We start from the raw sequence: 21,150 nt of genomic DNA, 5'->3' as shown, positions 1-21,150 counted from the left end.
TGTTGAGTATAAGAGGACAGTAGATTTGACTTACCCCAGGATCAGCAAAGATACTTGAAAAGGTCTGGTAGGTGAAAACCCCAGTTTGAAGAAGAAGGCCACCGTGATCTGAGCTCTGGCCACTCAAGACCAGAAGCTTGTGTCCTGCTGAGTCTGTGACAAGAGACTGGATCTGGGACACACACACACACAGAAAGAGAGAGAGAGAGAGAGAGAGGGGGGGAGGGGGGGAGGACAGTTAAAGGAGAGACAACATTGCCGAGGTAAAAAGATACATACCTGTTTCCCTGACAATGAGAGATGCAGTAAAATTGTATCAAGGTCAACAAAATTTAGCAGTTAATGTCCTGCATCGAGTACAGAAAAATCTAACAGACACGAAGGTCATCACCAGTCTTTTTATTACTGTATATCCTCAACAAACTGGAAGCTGACTGATGTGTTCATATCACAGAGTATTGAAAACGGTCACGTACAGTCTGCCTAAATTCATAATTTAGTTTTCCTGATCAGAAAATATTGATTCAAAACATGATTTTTTAAAAATTTTATACTGTATTTTATTCAGTTCTACAAAAAGAGTTTTGCAGTTCATATTCTAGTTCATATTCTTTCTAATCCTAATTGAGAGGTGAATGTGTCAGTCAGCAGAGATATACAGTAGCATAACACCCATAAACTCAGTATAACTTTTTTCACATATTACACCATTGATATGTAAGTGTACCTACAACCAACAGGATATCTCTGAATATATTGACCTTACCTCTGATACAACAGTGTCTTGTGAAGGGTTGACAAGCACCACAGTGTCTAGGACATCACTTCTGTGGTGGAGAGTCCTCTGTCCTGTAGGAGAAGATTCAAAACATTAACACCTTTCATGAGAAGTAAGACATCCAACTCGATCGAGGCCCGAAGGTTGGACGAGGTAAACAAGTTGACCAACGCTGCTGCCAACAGGACGCTCAACAGTCTGTCGTAAAGAAATCCTGCTGGACGTCATCCAGACCTGATCTGGAAAACCTCTTTGAGTCAAGGAGATTTACTACTGCATTGTATGTGGGGCAATCACCATATAGAGAGAAGCAACCTAATTGTACATCAGAAAAAAAAAGTCGGAATAGGAAATAGGTCACTGATGTCTGTTGATTGAGGTTTAAAATCAAAGCAATGAGTATACTATAGGCTAATACAGATATTGATATTAGAGAGTTTATAAAATCTGATAAAGATATACTGGTCAATACTAATTTTCTTTACACAACCCATAAGAAATTTACTGGGCAGGACGTTTTACAGTTGAAAAATAAAGTTTTACTCTGTGACTGGTGTCCAAACAATATGTAATGTACTCCAATTTATTGTCAGTTTTCAGCTGAAATATACAACCAATGCTGATATAACGGTCAGGCCAATTCATCAGTGAGCTCTAGAGTATACACACAAACTTAAGGCACCTTTAGACTGTACAATATCAATATGAGGCATGCCAAGATTGTGCTCTAAATGTTTGGTAAATCATAGTAAATATCAGCTCACATCATCCATCTGCACTGCTCATATTTTTTTAAAAATCCAGCAAAGTCTTACAAAATGCCTGTTTTGTTTCACCTCCATCATTTAGTTTTTTTTATTTGTGTGTGCCATGGACATATTAAAAGAGAACAAGTGTGTTTTCACCCCTAAACTTTACTTAAAAAACTGCACTTATGAAATGTCGAGCCGGTTAGTGTATTCTGTGTCATTTCATGTCGTATTCAAATCGCACTTTACTGTTGAGCACACGCACACACACACATCCTTATGCATATTCAACATAATTATGCATCAGCACTTCTCTCCATTCAGAGGTGATGTTAAGCTTTTAATTCCCCTTTGTTTCAGCACAGATGCACGCTCTAATATTAGAGAGGTCTAATAATAGGGGGATCTCAGTGACTCCACCGCTCCACCGGGATCGTCAGCGCGTCCCTTGAGTTTGCAGTACTCGCCATCTTTTTAGGATCTGGGCTGTCAACATGTTTTCCATGAAAGACCTCTGATGCTTTAAGATACTGTGACGGATGAGGAACTGATACGCTGTCGGAAGAGTTTTAATGAAATTGCTGAGAAAAGTCATTTCATAAGGAAAAAAAAAGTCATAAAAGCTGAAGGATTTCAGTGATATCAATAAGGTAATCAGAGCAGTTCTTATAAGTCTAGACCATCTGTGACTGAAAGGAAGGAGTACTCAATAATAAGCTGTTATATTACAGATGATAATCACAACCATATTATCTGCCTTTATCTGCCTAATGTATTACAGGCTTTCTTATTCTTCACTGAACTAAATGGCGTTAACATTATAACTTTGACGGAAGAGCAGGAGCTGAACTGAATCACTTTTTATATTCAACCACATTTCCCCTCTTATCTTGCGAGCAGTCATGTGTGACATTTTCCTATAAAGAAATGTCAGAGTGTTTCCAAATATATTCGGATCATAAAAACATTGACTGCTCTGGTGGTTCATTTTGGAAAACTCATCTGTCTCATGGCATAAAAGTTGCATTTCATATTTCCAGCAGTACCACAGTCTGTTTATGTAGAATAAATAGAAGAAAAACCAAAAAGCTGATCCAGTTATTCATCATGAGAAGGTTGTTATTGTACTACAGTCTTTTTTCAGGTCTACCAAAAAAAGCTTTTAGGCAAATACAAATGGTTCAAAATGCAGCTGCCAGAGTTATTGATTTTAAATATTGCTTCACTGATATTTCTGACAAGCTTTCTCCATATAAACCTGAAAGAAAACCTGACAAGTCTGCTAATTATCGTGGTGTCGACACAAATCACGGGGAGGCTTCGTTTTCCTACTGCGCTACTTGGAATAACCTCCTACGATGATTATGTTAGACACTGTCCCAATCTGACCTTTAAACTAAACTTAAAACCGACTCGTTCACTGTTGCCTGTAACTCAACTTTTGTCTCCACTTTGGTTTTGCTCCAACTCTCGCTTCTTTTAAATTGAGGTTTATAATTTGATACTGTTCATTTGTCTCTCTCGCTGCACTGTGACTTTTATTACTCTGTTAATTAAGTTTAATTTAATTTTAGCTTATTTTTCTTTTCTATTCCATTTTACTTGTTTTAAATCTCATTATTATATTTAACAGGGACATTGCACATTAATAAACATTGCTGTAAATGCACTAGACTTAGCCAAGAGGCTATTTTTCATCTGTAGTCTGGACAGATATTACAAAGTCAGTCACCCTAAAAAAAGAAGAATTTAAGAAAAGGACTTGTGTCGTCTCATTTTGGAAAGCTTGTCTGGCTTACAGCAAAAGTTGCATTTCACATTTCCAGCAGCAGCAACAGCGGTTTATGCAGAATAAATAGAAGAAGAATCAAAAAGTAGATCCATATATTTTGTCTCCAACGCAAATCAAGGCAAATATTTCTGTTTATAATTTATAATTTGGTGGTACTGTTCATTCATATCTCTCACCGCACTGTGACTTTTATTATCCTGTTAATTCCGTTTTATTCAGTTTTATCTTGTCATATCATTTTTTTATACTGGTACTTTTAATTATAGATGTTCTAAATTGCTCTTCTTTTGTCGTATCCTGATTCTTTTATGCAAAATTCTTTTATGTAACTTGTAAAGCACTCAGAATTGCCGCTCTGTATGAAATGTGCTACGGTATATAAATGAAATTGTCTTGCCTATTGGGTTTCAGCAGCAGCAACCCATGTTTGAACAGACAGCAATATTGCCACAGTAAGGACTTTGTGTAACATGCCGTTTGAGTGACAACATCGGGGGGGGGACAGCTAGACTCTTCTCAGCGGACCTGCTCCCTATAATTAGATATAAAATATAAAGGGCTCATTCTAAGGTAACAAAAACACAATGATTCTTATTTTCAGGTGATTATACAATAATTAAAACATACTTATGAATATTATATTCCATTTCTGCCAAGTCCGTTCTGCTAGATGCCAGTAAATCATACATACTGTTCTTTTAAAACACAGAAAAGCATCACTGAAGCCAAATTGAGGATGTGGCTCCCTCTGTTGATGTTACCATGGCAACACAATGACGACCATATGTTTTTTTTTTTCCTCCTCCTGCAGACACACTGCAGTTACCAACATTAAAGTCAGATAGACAAAACGATTTTTTATTAAACTGACCCCTGGATGGAGCGAGAGAGGGGAGGTGACTGAGGGATTTTGTTGCCGGTCAGAGAACGACACCTTCCCTGCTCATATGAACAACGCTGGGACAGCAGTGAGGAGGAGTTCTAACACTTCAGCAGATCTGCCCACAGACGCGTCCGGTTTCACAGCACGATGACTAAGCCGAGAGGGCGAGCGATGATTTGCAAGTTCGCTTTGATACTTCCACCGCTGACAAGAGCAACACACACAATACTGAGGCAACATCATCCATACAGACACCGGAGACGCCGGCGTCATCCAACTGTGGTATAAATTTAAAAAATCCACTTGCAGGAGGATGAAGCCCAGAGAGACAGTGTGTCCCTTTGACCTCCTGATGTGCTTTTCTCAGGTGAAAACAGAAGAGACTGCACTAGCTGCTGTTCACGGTTGCCTGCAGGGTGACTGTTCGCTGATACTGCAGACTGGCACAATGTGATACTACAACAACAAAGACACTCTAAGTGAGTCTGAAACGCTGCTGTCCTCCCTCCCTGAGGCTCAGAGAACATCAACAATGCAGAGCGTCTGAGAGAACTGTCACTGCCACTGCGGGCTGGAGGTCTCTTAGATCAGGTTCACTTTCACTCCCAAATGGACAGAAATGTGTGTTGTGACCTTGAGGCACAAACAGTTTAAAAGGCCCTGTAATATTCAGCTTTTGTGACTGTAACATACCATGACTCAAGATTAGAGTAAGACCAATAAATCTGTAAGTTTTGGCTAATAAATAACTAAATACAGTAGTACAGAAATGCCAAAGGTATGTTTGAGGCCATTCAGAAACACTGATATATGGTGTCAATCAGTACAAAACTCTTTAAAAAACATATTTAAGGGATATTTATCAACAATATGTATATTTTTATTTTAAAAAATGAAACCTAAATCAGTCAAAATGTATCATCATTGGATTTTTTTTACGTCTCAGATATCATTGTGCTATAACGTCCTTCATTTTGTTTTGTAAATAAAGGTTTTATTTTTTAATGAAGGTATTTTTCAATGAACATCTTTAGAGTCACAACACTGTTCACTGTTGTTGCTAAGTTGAGGCCTTTTAGGTTTGGTCTCCAATGCTGATAACTTTCCTTCCTTAATGGGAAGGTTTTAGTGAAGTCAATCATCAAAAACAAAGTTTCAAATATGTAGGATATGAAAATTTCCAACTTTGGTGCCTCCTTATTGTAGTTTTGGTTTGTTTTCTGCAAACAAACAACAAACAAAATGTCATTAGAATAATTTTAAAGTTAAAAAAAAATTACACAAAGTGGCTTTAAACATCATCTTGTATCAGAGTATGTGATGAGAACAATAAATTCTTTAATCTGACTTTTTCTTTAAAGCTTAAATAACACATATTCACACAGCAAATGGAAGGGAAGTCAACTTTATAAATGTAACAAATCACTACATATTTTCTTAATTTCATTTAAAACAAAGAACTATGTGGTTCTTGGGTTCAGAAGGATCTTTTTCACTTATAAAACCTTTTTCCAATTCAAAAATTAAGTCATTAACTCCAAAATCCACTGATATTTACAACGTATAAGTGGAAAGTTATTCTAAAAAAAGACAGAAGCATAAAAACTCCTAATGATGGCTTTAAAGTAAAGTACCCACCAGTGGTAAAGTATCACCACTGGTGGGTAAAAACGCAAAGGTTTTTACCCACCAGTGGTGATAAATATATCTCAGTGTGTAATAATGACATTGTGCGACATACTGTGATCCACACCCTCCTTTTAACCCTGAGTTAGGTAAAATTGTAATAAATTAATGAGGCTGTTACAGGGAATTACAACCCAGTGATGTGAGTCAGCCTGGAGGTCTCATTGCATCCACTGAGATACAAACAGTATGAAGCTGAAGCCTCCTCAGGCAGGCTAACGTCTGTTCTTCAGCTTAAATATGTTTGTTTAAACAGTCCTTTTGAAGAGTGTGATGTTCAGCCAAGTTGCCCTCATCCATTCATCCCCATGGCTTTCCTTCACTGGCATCCCCGACAGAGAGGAAGCATCATCCCATCATGAAAAGTGACATTCAGCTGAAGGCATTTTGGGAATTTCATGCATCACAAAAAGAAGAGACTCGTGAAAATGTTCACACTGGTTGATAATTTCTACTTACATTATTTTAAAACATCTCGCATTTCTTAAAGGCTTTACTGCTCTCGCTGGCTCATCTGCTTTCTTCGTCAGCTGAATCAATCTTAAGTAGTCGTCTCGGCTTCTTATCATATCACTTGGCTCTCTAGCTTAGTAATATGCCTGTGATTTTGAACATCAAAGTGGTTCATATCATTAGTGCAGCACTGCCACAGATTTATGCACCTCACTAACTGCAAAATAAAACATAGAAACTGACTTTGAGAATAAAAAAAAAAAATCCATCTGCAACTAGAAGCTAAATTTGTGGAGATTTAGTGTTTGTCAACAGTCAGTCAGTGAGTGTTGAAGCTGTAAATATAGTACTTCTTTGCTATTAAAACAATAATTCATCTATTCATCCTTATTCATCAAGATTTAGTCAATTTTGGTAGTAACTGGGATTTTACAACATAACGCTGGATTTTTAAGAGTAAAAAAAGTCACTTTTTTGATTTGATTTATTTTTGATTAGGGCCTCTTAAAGTTGATTATTAAATAAACATAAAAAATAAGAAACGAAACAAATGTGTCAATAATATGTATTGATCAGAACATTTTACAGTTGACTGTAAAATGTTTGCTTTTTAATGGTAACACAGTTTCTAAATTACCTAAACACACATTTCTGTTTGGCAAATTCTTGTTATTAATCAGCCGACATATAGAGAAAAAAAACATACTGACGTACTGTGTGGTGGAAAGTAATGTTTGTTATCTTTGATGTGCAGTTCTCATATATTAATTTAAAGATTAGGACGAGTGTTATTCTATATTTCATCATCATCAAAAAAAAAAAAAAAAAAAAAATCACATGAGACGTCCAATACCAAAACAGCTGTGCGTTGTGCTTTTTTAGAAAATACTCAAACAAGAGTAACTACTGCATTTTTTAGGAACTATTTTCAGCGGCAATAAGTATTTACAACAATGTGGGATGAACTACAGTGCCACTGTTCATTGTTATGAAGAAACATGTCAATCAATGCGACAGTGTGGCTAATCGATGTGTTTTTGATTGATTTGTTGATGATTTGTTGACAGTAAGAAATATTACCAGTCATACCTCTTAAAGTGTTGTGTACTATATTTATATTTATATATATCTAGTCTTTTATTTATGATGAATGCAATGCTTTGCAACAGGCTAATTCTCCCTTTTAAGAACATATGAGCCTTAAACCTGAACTTAACTTTTGTCCAAAGCATGATGCATGGTGGCGTGATCAAAGAAATGGTGACATTTAAAAAAGTAATGCCAAGCAGGAGCCTCTGTGTTCACCGAGATCACACATCTGCAATGATCCATTTTCTTGACAAAAATAACTCTGGTGGCCGTGCAGACACAGGATGTCATTTGCCCCGCTTCTATCGGTTAACTTAAAGATCTCGGGAGGTGAACTCTTCGCTCCCTCTCAGTCCTCGCCTCGACTGTGTTCATAACTGCGAGGCCCAGAGGAAGGAAGGTCATTTGTCAGACAGAACTCAGTGTTTCTGCTCATTCTGGTTCCTCTTCAGCTGACCCGCTTGATATAAATATCCACGTCTGAACTCCCAAGACGAGAACGCTCTGTTTAAAGGCGACTAAAACGGAGCACTGATCGACCGAGGCCCAGCCACTGCACTGCTCCAGATAGCATGTTCCACATTCACAGTGGCGAGAGGGATGGTGAGAGGAGGGTTCAAGGAATTTGAAGACAACAGGTAACAGTAGCTCGTTCTAGAGAGCCAGACTCTTGTGCATTTCATTATGAAGTTGAGCTCATTTTTAGAAAAATGTGAGCCTGTGGGACTGATTCCTGTTAGCAGGTTGATATATTTAAAGTGCAGAACAAACTTTAACTCACCACTGACGTTACGACAGCGTACGATTGGTGTTTTGGAGCTTAGCTTCAGTAAGTGTCAGTGTATCATAAAATATGACACAAAGCTGAAAATGACTTAAGCACCACGGACAGCTCCGCTCTCAAATGTACAAGCCATACTGTAACTCTAATGTGATACAAGACAGACGGAGAAGGAAGGAGGCAACATCCTGTTCTAAAAATAACACAAATGTGATTGGTTAGCATGGTAGTTAACTATAGCACAACCCACCTTTGCACACAGGCACAAAGGACAAAGCCATCAGTGCTGTTAGGATGGAAGTTTTTAGCTTTGACCATTATGAACAGCTTATTATTAAAGCTGGAACCATTATTTGATTAGTTGACCATTTAAGTTAATCAAAAACAATTCTGATTATCAAATAATTTAATGCAAGTACTTACTTTTTTCTTAGATTCATATAATTGTAAAAAAAAAATACGTAAGCCTATTGATTGCAATAAATTTACCCAAAAGATCAACACATTAAGTGATTCTTTTGCTGTTCTCTAAAATGACACCTGAGTTTGTTTTTTTAAAGTTATTGTTAAGTAATACCTTTGGATTTTGGTATTTCAGTTTAGCATTTGACATTGTTTTCATTTACGTTTTATAAAATCAAAGAATCGACAAAAAATGTATCCATACTTTGAGCGTTTCCTTTCATTCTTGACCCTTGGGTCGTACATATACGTATTTATATGTCAACTCCTTTAAAATGAAGATAAGAGTCCTTGATTTAAAACCAGGACAGACACCAGTCACTCATTGGGGACCACCAGAAGGATCCTGGTGGGACTCCCTTATGTGGTTGAGCTTTAACGACTAGTCATAAGGGGCCAAGACAGAAAGACAGGAGTGCTGTATGACATCATATAAAGTCTGGACAAAAGACCAAAACTGATCACAGCATCGACTGGAAAGGAGTCAAAGGTCATTTATGGACCAGGAGTCAGTGGATGGCTGGAGAAAGATCAAAATGGCATTACAAAGGCGTTACAGTCTCCAGAGAACACAGTTTAAAACTAAAAACTTGAGATTAGATTATTTGTTGAATATCTACATACTGTATGGACTAAAAACCAATTGTTAGTTGATGCCCATCAAATATCCTATTACTTTAACTCTGATAGTAAGTAAATCAAGTTAAATTAGGTAAAGAGCGAGTTAATGAAACTAAACTGATGCGTCAGGCTTCATCTTCATATACTCACCAGATCAACAGAGGTTGATTGGAGTCGACGTCCAAAAGTTATTACCTTGTTTTTAATCTCATTTGCCTAATGTGAGCTCATTCCTTCCCCAGGACTCGCTACTATTGTCTGAACTTGGAGATAAACTGGTGTGAAGTGGGTTGGAAAATTAAAAAAAGCCAGTGCAGACCTGGCTGTCCTCTATGCCAATTTCAGCACTGCATCTTCACCCACCAGTAAAGCATTTGTTTGTGTTGAAAAGCATCAAGCGACTGCTGAGTCACTGAAATTTTGATCCTGAAATACGCTGAATTATTCCCATGTTTTCACAGGTCTGAACAGTTATAATTTTGAGTAGAAGAAAACGGGGGCTACTACTGATAGTGTAGTAGTGATATTTTATTGTTTGTGTTATAGGGCAGCAACTAACAATTATTCTCGATTATTTTCTCAATTAATCAATTAGTTGTTTGGCCAATAAAATACCAGAAAATGGTGAAAAATGTCTATCACTGCCCAGGGTGACACCTTCAAATGTCTTGTTTTGTTCACAACACAAAGATATTCAGTTAACTATCACAGAGGACTAAAAAACAGAACATATTCACATTTGAGAAGCTGAAATCTGCGAATTTTGACTTTTTTTTTCTCAAAAAACGACTCAAAATGATTAACTGATTATCAAAATAGTTGGCAACTAATTGATTTATTGACTAATCCTTACAGCTCTATTGTCTAAATATGATCTCACTGAACACTCAAATACACGCCATGTTTGCTACCTGTTACTTACTATAATTAACTACATAACTGTGTCATTTTGACCACCTTAGCCACTATAATTAACTCATGCCAGAGTACTTAACACCTCGCCAAAGTGATGAAATTTATCCAATTTGTCCCTGGATGTCTTCCAGATCTCAAACCTGCTCCGTGAACCACAATCACTGTCATTGGATCACAACTGCAACAGGAAGCTAAAGTCTTAGTTCCTGATGCTAATCCCGGTCCTGTGATTTGGCAGCGTTGAATGACTGGGCTGTTAAGCCATTTAAAGCTTCTATGCCAGTAACAGCTACGGGATAGTCTCTCTCTAGGAAAAGAAAAAAACATATATATATATAACATATGGATCCAGGAAAACTTTCAGTGATTCCTCAAGGTACTCAAAAAGGGCATATTATGGGGGAAAATGGGTTTTAAATATTAATCAGGGTGATATACACACAGTATATAATGATTTGCATGAGTTCATATTCTGTCTGTGATGTGAGGCGGAGACGGAGTCAGTGAACACAACAGGTTCTGCTTAACTTTGATGTAAGAAGCAGTAAATCCTATACAGTAGCAACCCGGAGAGTTGGGGATACATTGTTGGTTTAATGAGTGACTAGATATTCATTCTCTTCAAATTCTTTGTATTTCCCCACAGGGATCTGTGGAAGTGTATCTTATCTTAAAAAAAAAAAAAAACACTTCAGTTCCTCTTGTCTAAGCTTAAATTTTGTTCACAGAACCATCAGTGGCGGGTTTTCACAAAGCTAATTTTGCTGTTCAGTTCTTACCATTAACATTTATCAGCAAATTATTGCTATAAATTATGTGTAAGGTGATAATTTTAGTATAGTTGGCTTGCTTGGGGCCTTAAGTGAAACAGTCAGCCATGAATATACTGTATTTGCACCTTAAACAAGCACTTCAAAAAGCAGGATGCATCTGAAAATCAATCAACATTCAATAAAAAAATATAAACTTGCAAATTAAATTTAAATTTGTTTGAATTTTCTAAATATGTTTGGAAAGGCACTGTAAAAGATATATCCAAGGATTGAAGCCTTCATCTAAAGCAACAGGTGCATTTTCCACCAATTGACCCTAAAAAATGTGTCCAGTTTTAGTTTAGTTAATTTAGTTTTACCCACATTTTACCCAAGAGAATCAACCAAAAACAAAGAAATACTCACTTATAGCGATGTTACACTGACGTCACTTTACATGGTCATTACATTAACGGACCACATATACTATTTAAATAATATTTTAATTTACAACAAAGCAAAAAACATTTAGGTCAAACATTCACTCGCTTCTTCAAATTGGGTCCTAAAATAGCTCCAACTCATTATCAGCATATGAGTCATTAGCACATGAATAAAGGAGATGAGAGAGAAGAATATTAACCAAATGACTTCCAAGTGCTTTACTGACTTCTCTCGTCTTTTCAGAGGAATTTTTCACCTGACTTAACACAGGACTTAGCATCACTATCATTCTGTTTCACACATTAAAAAGGGAAGAAATCGAAGAGCAGAGGATAGAGGGCAAGGAAGTGTCAATGAAAGAGTCTGATCTTTTTGGTATTTCGGTTGGTTCATGAAGTATCGCAGCTTTTAAGGCCAGACTCAAGACTGTCTTATACAGAGCTGCTTCAACCTCCATAACACCAGCCGCCCCGATCGCCTCCTTTTTGTCTGCTCCTTGAAGGGCCTCTGAGCTCCCTTTGCAAGTCTATCATTCAGTCTTTGTTGCTGCAGACTGCCATGGTGATGCCCTACAGCTCTCTCACACACACACAAATTTGCACCTGCACACACTTGCATTCAAGTGAACACTAATGTTTTATACTAATATTTTTCGACTGAAGTTGCAAATATTAAGCATCTATAAATGTGACATTTTCTAGAGCTGATATATCGGCTGATATTGGATTATTATATCATGAAATATATGTTTTACATACTGTATGTTTCCCATCTGCACATTACAGGTCACTCCATTCTCTTTATTTTTAAACACCTCTTTTTATTTAGAATGTATTTTACATATTTTTATTGTAAATATCTATTTTATACTATTTATGATTACTTGACTTGTGGTACTTTGGGGTATTTTTTCTTATCTCATATATTTTGATTGTTATGCACCACAACATCAAGGCAAATTCCTTGTACGTGCAAACCTACTTTGCAATAAACCTAATTCTGATTCTGTATATATTTTACATGTATCTTATTGTATCAGAGTATGTTGGTCATTAAATAACAAGAAATGAATATGTTTGAGGTACTTTATAAACAGAGATGCCAGTATATAGTTCGTCCACCAGAGAGCACTGACAACTTTATTTTTCAACTGTAAAATGCTCAGTAGTGCATACCTTGGTCACGGTTCAAATTTAAGGAATCAAAAAAAATATTTTGTGTTCATGGACAAAATTTTAAAAAGGACAAAATGTTGTTATCAGATTTTTTTTTAAATCCTCAGGCTGTACTATTTTCATGGCCATATTTCCATTTACTAAAAGAACTTTACTCTTTTTACTGATGAAAAGCCTTTAAAATGGCATTTACACCGAGCATAAAAAACTCTCAAAACATAGATTACAACAGGACTACAAACAAGGAATTAATTTTAAAAAACATGTCTGAACAATTACATGACCAAATAAAATACTTAAAATAACATGGTTTTATTTTTTATGAAGACCAACATTAGTTAATGATACATTGACATATATTGCATATCTAATAAAGGATCAATGGTAGTCTGATATATAAAGTAGTCTAGTGTAAACAGGTATACCTATATACTGTACAACCAGCTTTAGAGTGATATCTGCATATATGTTGTAATTTCCCTTTGGGATTAATAAAGTATCTATCTATCTATCTATCTATCTATCTATCTATCTATCTATGTTTATTGTTTGACTTGCAGTAATGTTTGCATTTTATTTGAAGCACTAATAATCTAACTTTGTTGAAAGATCTTTATAATTAAATTCATAAGAGTAAAAGAGAGAATAGGAGGCCGATCAGCAGACTGACCACCCCGACAGTGAGGAGAGGCATGAAAATGCAGTTAGAACCGCTGCTAGAAAAGGGAAGCAGGAGGTTATTGGCAAAGTGTCATCGTCTCTTAGAGTCCGGTCCGCAGTGTGCCAACTATGACATCACTGCTACCCCCCCCACCTCCCGTCCCTGTACTCCCCCCCCCCCCACCCCCCGCCCTCCAAAGTCCTAAAGAGGAGCTGAAAGCAGTCTAACTTCAAACAATACACACACACACACACACACACACACACACACACACACACAGTGCAGGCTGCCAAAACATCACACTAAAATGTGTCAGACAATCTTTTTCAGGCCACCACAAACATCTCCCCACGCTGTCTAACAGTATAAATACCCACAGTAATCTGCCTTTTGTGTTCAAGCTGTATCTAGAACAAGAAGTCACATTCACACATCTCTGCCTTATTTGTCCTAAATGAGCTTGTGTACTTGTGTGCGTGTGTGTGTGTTGTTGTGCTACATTATGGGCGTTATAAAAAATTTTTGAACAGTACATGTTGACAGTTCTGGTTTTATATTTCTTGCTTCTCTAAGTTTCCTTAAAAGTCGTTAATATATTCTTGTGGGAATAAATATGTTTTCTTTACTTTCTAAATCATATCCAGTTGATGTTGATGTAAAGATTTGTAATGAATCAGCACTCTTGCCCTTATTTAGACTTTCAGTTTATATTCTTGACTTTTTGATATTTGATGTGGATGTAGTTATAATGTTTATCTTTGATAAATTGGCACTTTTGCCCTTAATATACTTTTTCTATTTTTGTCCTTTTGATAGTTTGGGGGTAATATGGATATTTATATTTTAAGAATTTTATGATTTATATGTTATGTATAAATATGATAATATTGTCCATTTATGATTAATTGGCATTTTTGTTTTCAAATTTTCAAAACCTTTTCTAATCTATACCGTGTTTTCTTGACTTACTAACCTGGATGGTAATGTGTATGCTATAAGTTTGCTCAAGGTGTTTTCCTCCATTAGTTAAACTGATTACTGTGGTCCTCTGATTGGATAATTGAGGCAGCCACTACGTGTATATACTGTATATGCATAATGGTTGTTTGCTCCGTTTACTCTCTAAGTGAATGTATTGATATTTTTACTTATTGGGGGTAATGTTTTATTTATTCTGATGCATAAATCTATTATGTAAAAGTGAAGTGAACGTGTGGAGAATTTTGTGACTCTGTTGATGCTATTACACAAGCGTGAAGTGAATTTATGCAAGAGAGACGCTGCGAACGCTTAGTTTCTCGACAGTTGAAGGCCTGAAAGACATTCCTGCGACGTGTGGTGCCTGTCTACTATAAAACACAGATTGACATTGACCCACTATGCCTTAAACAGAATTAAGTTGAGCATTAAACAATTTGGAGATTTTCTTATAGCTTGTTTATCACTTTGAAGCATATTGACATACTTAAATGCAGCATCACACAAACACACACACACACACATGCCCACATCTTTTTAAAAAGGACATTTCTCATTTCTCAGCGCTGAGGTCCTGCGGTGTCAGGAGTGAGGCACAATGATTATAAAGTGGTTGTCAGCAATATGTTGACAAGTAGGGACATCTCATTCATCATGGTGACGGACACAAGACGGGGTCTGTGGGTCAGACACGTACAGACGAGGGAGACGACAGTTATGAAAAATAACTGTCAACGTGACCTTCCCCTCCCACAATGACAAGATATTCAATCCCTCAAGGTGGGAAAACCCAGAGCTACGGAAAAAGGCAGAGAAGAAGCTTTCCTCTGTGATGGGGGGGGAGGACTTTGAAAACTCTGGAGATATCACAAGCTTGAGAAAGAGAAAATAGGAATGGAGAGGTGAAAAAAAAATGCTATTCAGAAGTCACAGGCTGTTAAATTGGCTGTAGATAGACTGCTATTTGTTTGGAGCTTTTTGTGCAGCAGCTACTGGGTGAGAGGCATTGGCCCTCGGGGATTTACTCTGAGCTTAAGGTGGTTTTAAAACTGCCAGCGTGCGGGCTCAAGTTACTGGCCGGTCACTTGGTAATAACAGCTTATCGAAAACAACAGCCTCATAGATACACGGCTTTGGATTGAAGATTACTTGGATGCTGATCCAGTCTAACATACACAGAAGCATATCTAACTGACTGAGTGTGCTGTAATTATGCAGCACTGTATCTTGCAGTTGTGGCTCTCAAAAAAAAAAAACAACTAATGCTAATGTATGTGTATTTGGTTTATCCAAATCTATGAGTGGCTGATCTCAAAAAGGAAACTGGAGCACACAGCTTCTGCTTTCACTATTATTTATTGTGTGCATTCAATTCAAAGTAATAATGAAAGAAAAAAAAAAAGTGTGCTCCAGTTTCCTTCTGGACTCAGCGACTCATAGATTTGGATCTACATACACACGGGCTTATTTCAGCACTATTGCAGCTCGGCATACTAGGACGTTTTTCAATCTGCTGTTCAGCTTGCAGGTTTAGAAGTCTGCAGGAGGATTTGCTGATTTAAATTGCAAAATGAGGTATCCAATATTTTAAAAAATGAAACCCCTATTTCAAAAAAAAACACCCATTAATAAAGACTCATGAAACTTCTTTAAGATTTGTATGTATAAAATACGGCAGTGTAAAAACAAAACATTTCACACTCTAGTTGTTGTTTTAGTTGTAGGAACAGATGCACTAAAGTCTTCATTTTGACTTTTAAAGGGGACGTATCATGCATATTTCCAGGTCTATAGTTATATCTTGAGGCCCTACTGGAGTATTTTTGCATGAGCTACAGTTCAAAAAAGCTTCATCCTCTGTCTGAAACAGGCTGTTTTAGCTCCTGTCTCTTTAATGCCGCCCTCCCGATGAGCTGAATCTGCTCTGATTGGTTAGCTTCTGGAAGCTGCTTCTTGGCCGACTTCCAGCATCAAGGTAGGATTTCAGTCTTTTTTCTTGTTCTTTACTCGAAATGGAAACTTCTCAAATGCATCTGGACATGTTCGCACCCGAATCCAATCCAAAATATGGCAACCTTAGCAACAAAGACTATGAAACGAATGGCCGTTTCTGGGCACGTGCAAACTATGTGATGTCATCACGATGAGGAAGTTGAGTAACGTTGCAAATGAAGCGTTCAGAGCAGGTTGAAGTCTTGGTTTTGACCTTCAGGGAGCATTTTTACATACACTCACCTCAAGTTTTAGACCTTTGACCATGTTAACATAGACCTCCAACATCATAACAGTATAAAAATAACTTAAAATCACACAAACATATGTCCCCTTTAAAGCTCAACATACATACTGACATTAAAGCAAAGCAATCTGTCTCAGCTTTGTCACAGCATGTAAGAAACCAGAAAAGTTACCAACAGGGTGAAGTGAAGGACAGGTTACCATGGACACTGGCTCCTCATTAGTTATTGTCTCCCTCCTCATTTGCATCTCCTGGTTGCAGAGCACATTCAAACCTGCTATGTTCAGCAACATGCAGGTCCTCAGGTTAAACTGCATAATTCTTTTTTTTTTTTTAAAGAGAAAATGTTTCTTTTCCATGTTTTATTTAATGACTTCTCACTGCCTGTTTACTTCAAGACAGCAGCTTGATAAAAAGCGAACCAGTCAAACATTTCACTGTAGCATCTTAAATTAGCACAAATTCAGTCCAGATCTTAGGACACAAACTCAACTTCAAAGGAAATTCCTCTTTCAAATTCTCAGTTAATCACATGAGATATTTTAATATTCGATACTGTAAATTATTTTTTAGTGACCTCACTTCCCCTCAGCCTGCTCTGTCTGCTTAAGTTAGCATTTTCCTACATTTCCCAGAATACTTTTCATCAATCTCTAGAAAGAGAAATAAATTTGAGGTTTGAGTTATACCTACAGGCAGAAACAGTGATAATAACATTTCTCATGGCAGCAATGGATTATGGTCTATTTTCGTGAACACTGTCTTACTGTATTTTTTAAAAGGTACAACATTAATGTTCTAGCTTTTAACAACTACTCATCCCATGTGACTGTGACTGCACCCATTAAATATCTATCAGACATGTAGCTGTTGAAAGCTACAAATCACAATACATGAGACAACAATCTGTAGAACAGATATCAGGGGATATCCAAGAGGTGGAAAAGGCCTTTCTATTGAGGCTACGACGGATTTCTCCCTGAGGATTGTTGAACCTCGGTGCAAAGTGTTGAGAGAAGCCCTTGCTCTTTGATCTGAAGCATAGACGCCAAGAATATTTGAGACAAAAAGGAAAAAATATGCTAATGTTAAAAGGATGATTCCCTTCCTTTAATACAACTTGGGTTTTATTTTTGTAGCTGTTGCCATATTAGTAGTTAGTAGTTATGAAAAGGTTGTACTCAAATTGCTAAAATCTGAGAACTGAGTGACATCACTACAACAAAATCCCACTGGACAAAAAAACATAAGTAGTCAGATAATCAGACAGATTGAGAACAAAACAAGAGTTTAGCCAGATTATTTAAATCACTTTATTTTGGGGTAATAATCTCTAATTGCACAGGAAACAGCAAGTACGGTTGGTACAGTTAAACCCGCAGGTAGGTAAATAAACTTTCATCTGTGTTTGCTACAGTTTGCTGTTATTTTCTCTTCCAAATAAATTTGGAAAACCAACATTTTTACAAAAATCCTGATGTGACTGCTTGTGTTTGTTGCCCTGTCCAACTTTTTTTCAGAGACTTTGCCACGTTTTCAGCTATCAGCTTGTTGAATACAAAGTTATTTATACTGACTGATGTCCAAAACTACAAAACTAAGACCCAAGTTGTGAGTTTAAAGTGACATATTGTTTAATTTTGCCAGAAACAGAGAAAAATACACAGCCAAGCCACAACAAAATGGAGGCAGTAATGCGGCAAATGTCTCCAATAGCTGTTAACAAAAGGAGGAGGGTTTGAGTCGAGGTAAAGTGAGGTGACATGAAATGGGTTTAACAATACATTCATATTCACAGCACCCACACGTTGCTTTGGCTGTGGATGTGTGTCGGGCACGTCGGCTACACAGCGAGTGTCCCTGTCAGCAGATCAGAGTGGACAGAGAGATGGAGGTTGGGGCCTCTGGGAGCTTCTCCTCATGGAGGGATCAATGTTTACTGCTGCTCTGCACCATCAGAGGGGAACGATGGTAGACAGCGAGGCATCACCTTCGCACTCCAGGCCAATATGGCTGCCATCAGCATGAATTGCCTGACTGCGGTGTGACTACTCTCTCTCTCTCTCTTTTCCCTGCCATGTCTGTCCCTCTGTATGTCTCTGTCATTCACTGTCGATCTGCCTTTGTTCAATTTGTTTGTCAGGCAGTGTCAATCTGTCCATTTCTCTGTTATTCAGTGTTATTCGCTCCTATCCACTTGTCTCCCACTCTATGTAAGACCATTTTATTTCCCCTCTTTCTCTCTCTTTTTCTTGCTTTGTCATCCACACTCTTCCATCTCCGCCGCTTCCACTAAATCTTTCTTCTATTTGCTCTCCATCTAAAAAAAAAAAAAAAGCTGCATAATGATGTTTCTTACTCTCTTGCAGTTCATACGTCTATCCCTCTCTATTTCTGCTCCATAAGCCCCAGGGTGTAGAAAGAGAGAAATTTAATGAAAACATTTGGTTTTCGAGTTGCATGGTTGCACCAGTTAAAAAAAACGAAAAATAAGAAGTAGATTTTTTTGTTGTCGAGAGCTCCTGTAAAGAAAGACAGCGAGCTCGTCAAGCAGAACGAAGCAGAGGTAGACACTGAATAGAGAGACAGACGCTGTGGCTGAACAGCATCGGCACCTTGAGACTATTTTCCGCATAAAATCAGGGACTCTAATCTCAGCGAGGGGTATTTGGGGACTGGAGGGAGGTGGGGTTTGTCGCATAGATCTGAAAGAGTCAGTACAGTCTCTTTTTTGCACCGATATAATAACACAAACACAGCGTGGCTTTTTTTTCTGCGCATCTATACATTGTTTCTCTAACACACAAACACACACACACACACACACACACACTCCAGCAGCAGGGAGAGCTGGCTAAAGCAGCAGAGCGAACAGGGAGGTGCAAAACACTGCAAAGACTGCTCACTGCTGCATTCTCCGAGCCAGAACCTCCCCTCTTTTCTCTCCATTGTTGTCGACGAGTCCAGAGATTCTCGGCTCAGTACCCGATCTTTCTCTGCACCCCTCCCCTGTCGTTACTCTGCCCAAGGTTTTTAAAAACAGACATAATATAGAGACCTTTATGTTTTACGCAGTGGTGATGGTGATTTGTGCCTGGTTCTTATTTATGTACCAAGCACTTACACTTGGGACATAAATACACCAGGAGACAGGATTAACTATATCATGACAAATTACACGGCAATTATCAAGATGCTGTGGCTCGGACAGCGGCGCGTCTTGTGAGCGTTCAGCCGAAGACTTTTTGACTGTAAGCCAGTGTTTTGTGATGATGGTCCACATGCCGATGGAAATTTTCATGTCCCCAAAGTACAAGTGCAGTACTCAGTGTTTCCTCTGACACAGCAGGTGAAAAAAATGGGACACTGAAACTCTCCATCGAAACCTGGAAAATTATTTTAGGGAGGTCAGCTGCTCCTTAAGGTGTAATGACCCAATAGTACAGAAAGGTCTGGAATGCTTTACCCATTTAAATGAAGGACTAACGACAGAAAAAACGTATAAAGTATCAGAATAAATATTATAGTGCAAATAAAACTTGATCTCTGACATAATGTACACCTACAGACATGCTGTATATATAATGACAGTATACTATATATTCATAAAGGATCCTTATTAGTCTGATATATTCACCAAATGTTCCACAAGTCTAACTCCATTGGCTTAATCCTGGTTACTTTGTGTAAGTTTAAGTCACTGTGAATGAGAGACCTAGATGCATTAAAAAGCAAAAAAAAGATGTGATGGAAATGCAGATAGCCTCCGTCACAAACAAGATTTCAAATGAACATAATTGAAACTACTCCTTAGTTAATATGTCAGTACATTTTGAATGGCTTATACACCCACACTGGTTTTAGGGTACAGTGAGCTAAAACTCATGCAGTGTAATACAACAGCCCTGCAACTAATCCTACATTTATGAAGATTATGATTTTTGTTGTTTGTTTGTTTTAGAGAGATGTTGATTCAACTTTATGGTCATTTTGGAGGCTGTAGTTTGTGCTGCTGTTGAATTGTATTGTATTTATACTGAGAGGTGTTTCTAATATTTTGTCCACTCCAATAAGCAGGGTTTGTAGTATTAAGCTGCTTTAGTTTTAGCTAGGTGTACCTATAGCAATAAATTAGCAAAGCATACAGAGTTCAATATTTTCTTGTTCTTTGACTCTTTCCTGACCAGTACACTCTCTCTGACTATGAGCCAATCTTCAAAGATTGATTGATTGATTGATTAGCTGGCACACAGATTAATACAGAATGGTAACAACTTCAAGCTTCTTGTTCTCCACTATTTGAAAATTAAAAATCTCAATGTTAACTTATCATCATTTAAATGGAGCGAAATTGGCAACGCAAAACTTGAGGCCAACGATATGAAAATTTTTTTTTCAAGAAAAACTGATATCCTGAAGTATCCTGGATCAGTTTTAAATTAAATCTCTAATCTGGTCTTAACTCTTCATCACTCACATAGCAGTTGATTCTACAGCCCTGAAACTGGGTAGAATGACACATCTGTTGATAAAAAAAACATAGCACATGGAATATTTTTCTGGTACATGATAATAACTCAACATAATGTTTTAATAGCTGGTATTTTAGGTTCCAGCTATTCTATTTTTGGATCTGCCAAAAAGATAATTTTGGACACATCAACTGAAAAACAGGTTTTCTGAAGGCAATGA

At 37.4% G+C, this 21,150-nt stretch overlaps 1 protein-coding gene across 3 annotated transcripts in view; it reads right to left on the bottom strand.

Annotated features, from left to right (window-relative positions):
• Window positions 1–21,150, bottom strand: part of map1ab (microtubule-associated protein 1Ab) — a 78,681-nt gene that overhangs the window by 17,060 nt on the left and 40,471 nt on the right. For all 3 annotated transcript variants that reach the window (XM_044356470.1, XM_044356472.1, XM_044356471.1), the window contains exons 4-5: window positions 767–849; window positions 35–172 (exon numbers count right to left, since the gene is read on the bottom strand). In XM_044356470.1, the coding sequence (XP_044212405.1) occupies window positions 35–172; window positions 767–849 (221 nt within the window). The remainder of the gene's footprint in view (window positions 1–34; window positions 173–766; window positions 850–21,150) is intronic.

This window comes from Thunnus albacares, chromosome 7 (assembly GCF_914725855.1).
Source record: "Thunnus albacares chromosome 7, fThuAlb1.1, whole genome shotgun sequence".
In the NCBI taxonomy this organism is placed as follows: Eukaryota; Metazoa; Chordata; class Actinopteri; order Scombriformes; family Scombridae; genus Thunnus; species Thunnus albacares.
Note: the sequence above shows the minus strand (reverse complement) of the source record. Positions and strands in the feature narration are given on the sequence as shown.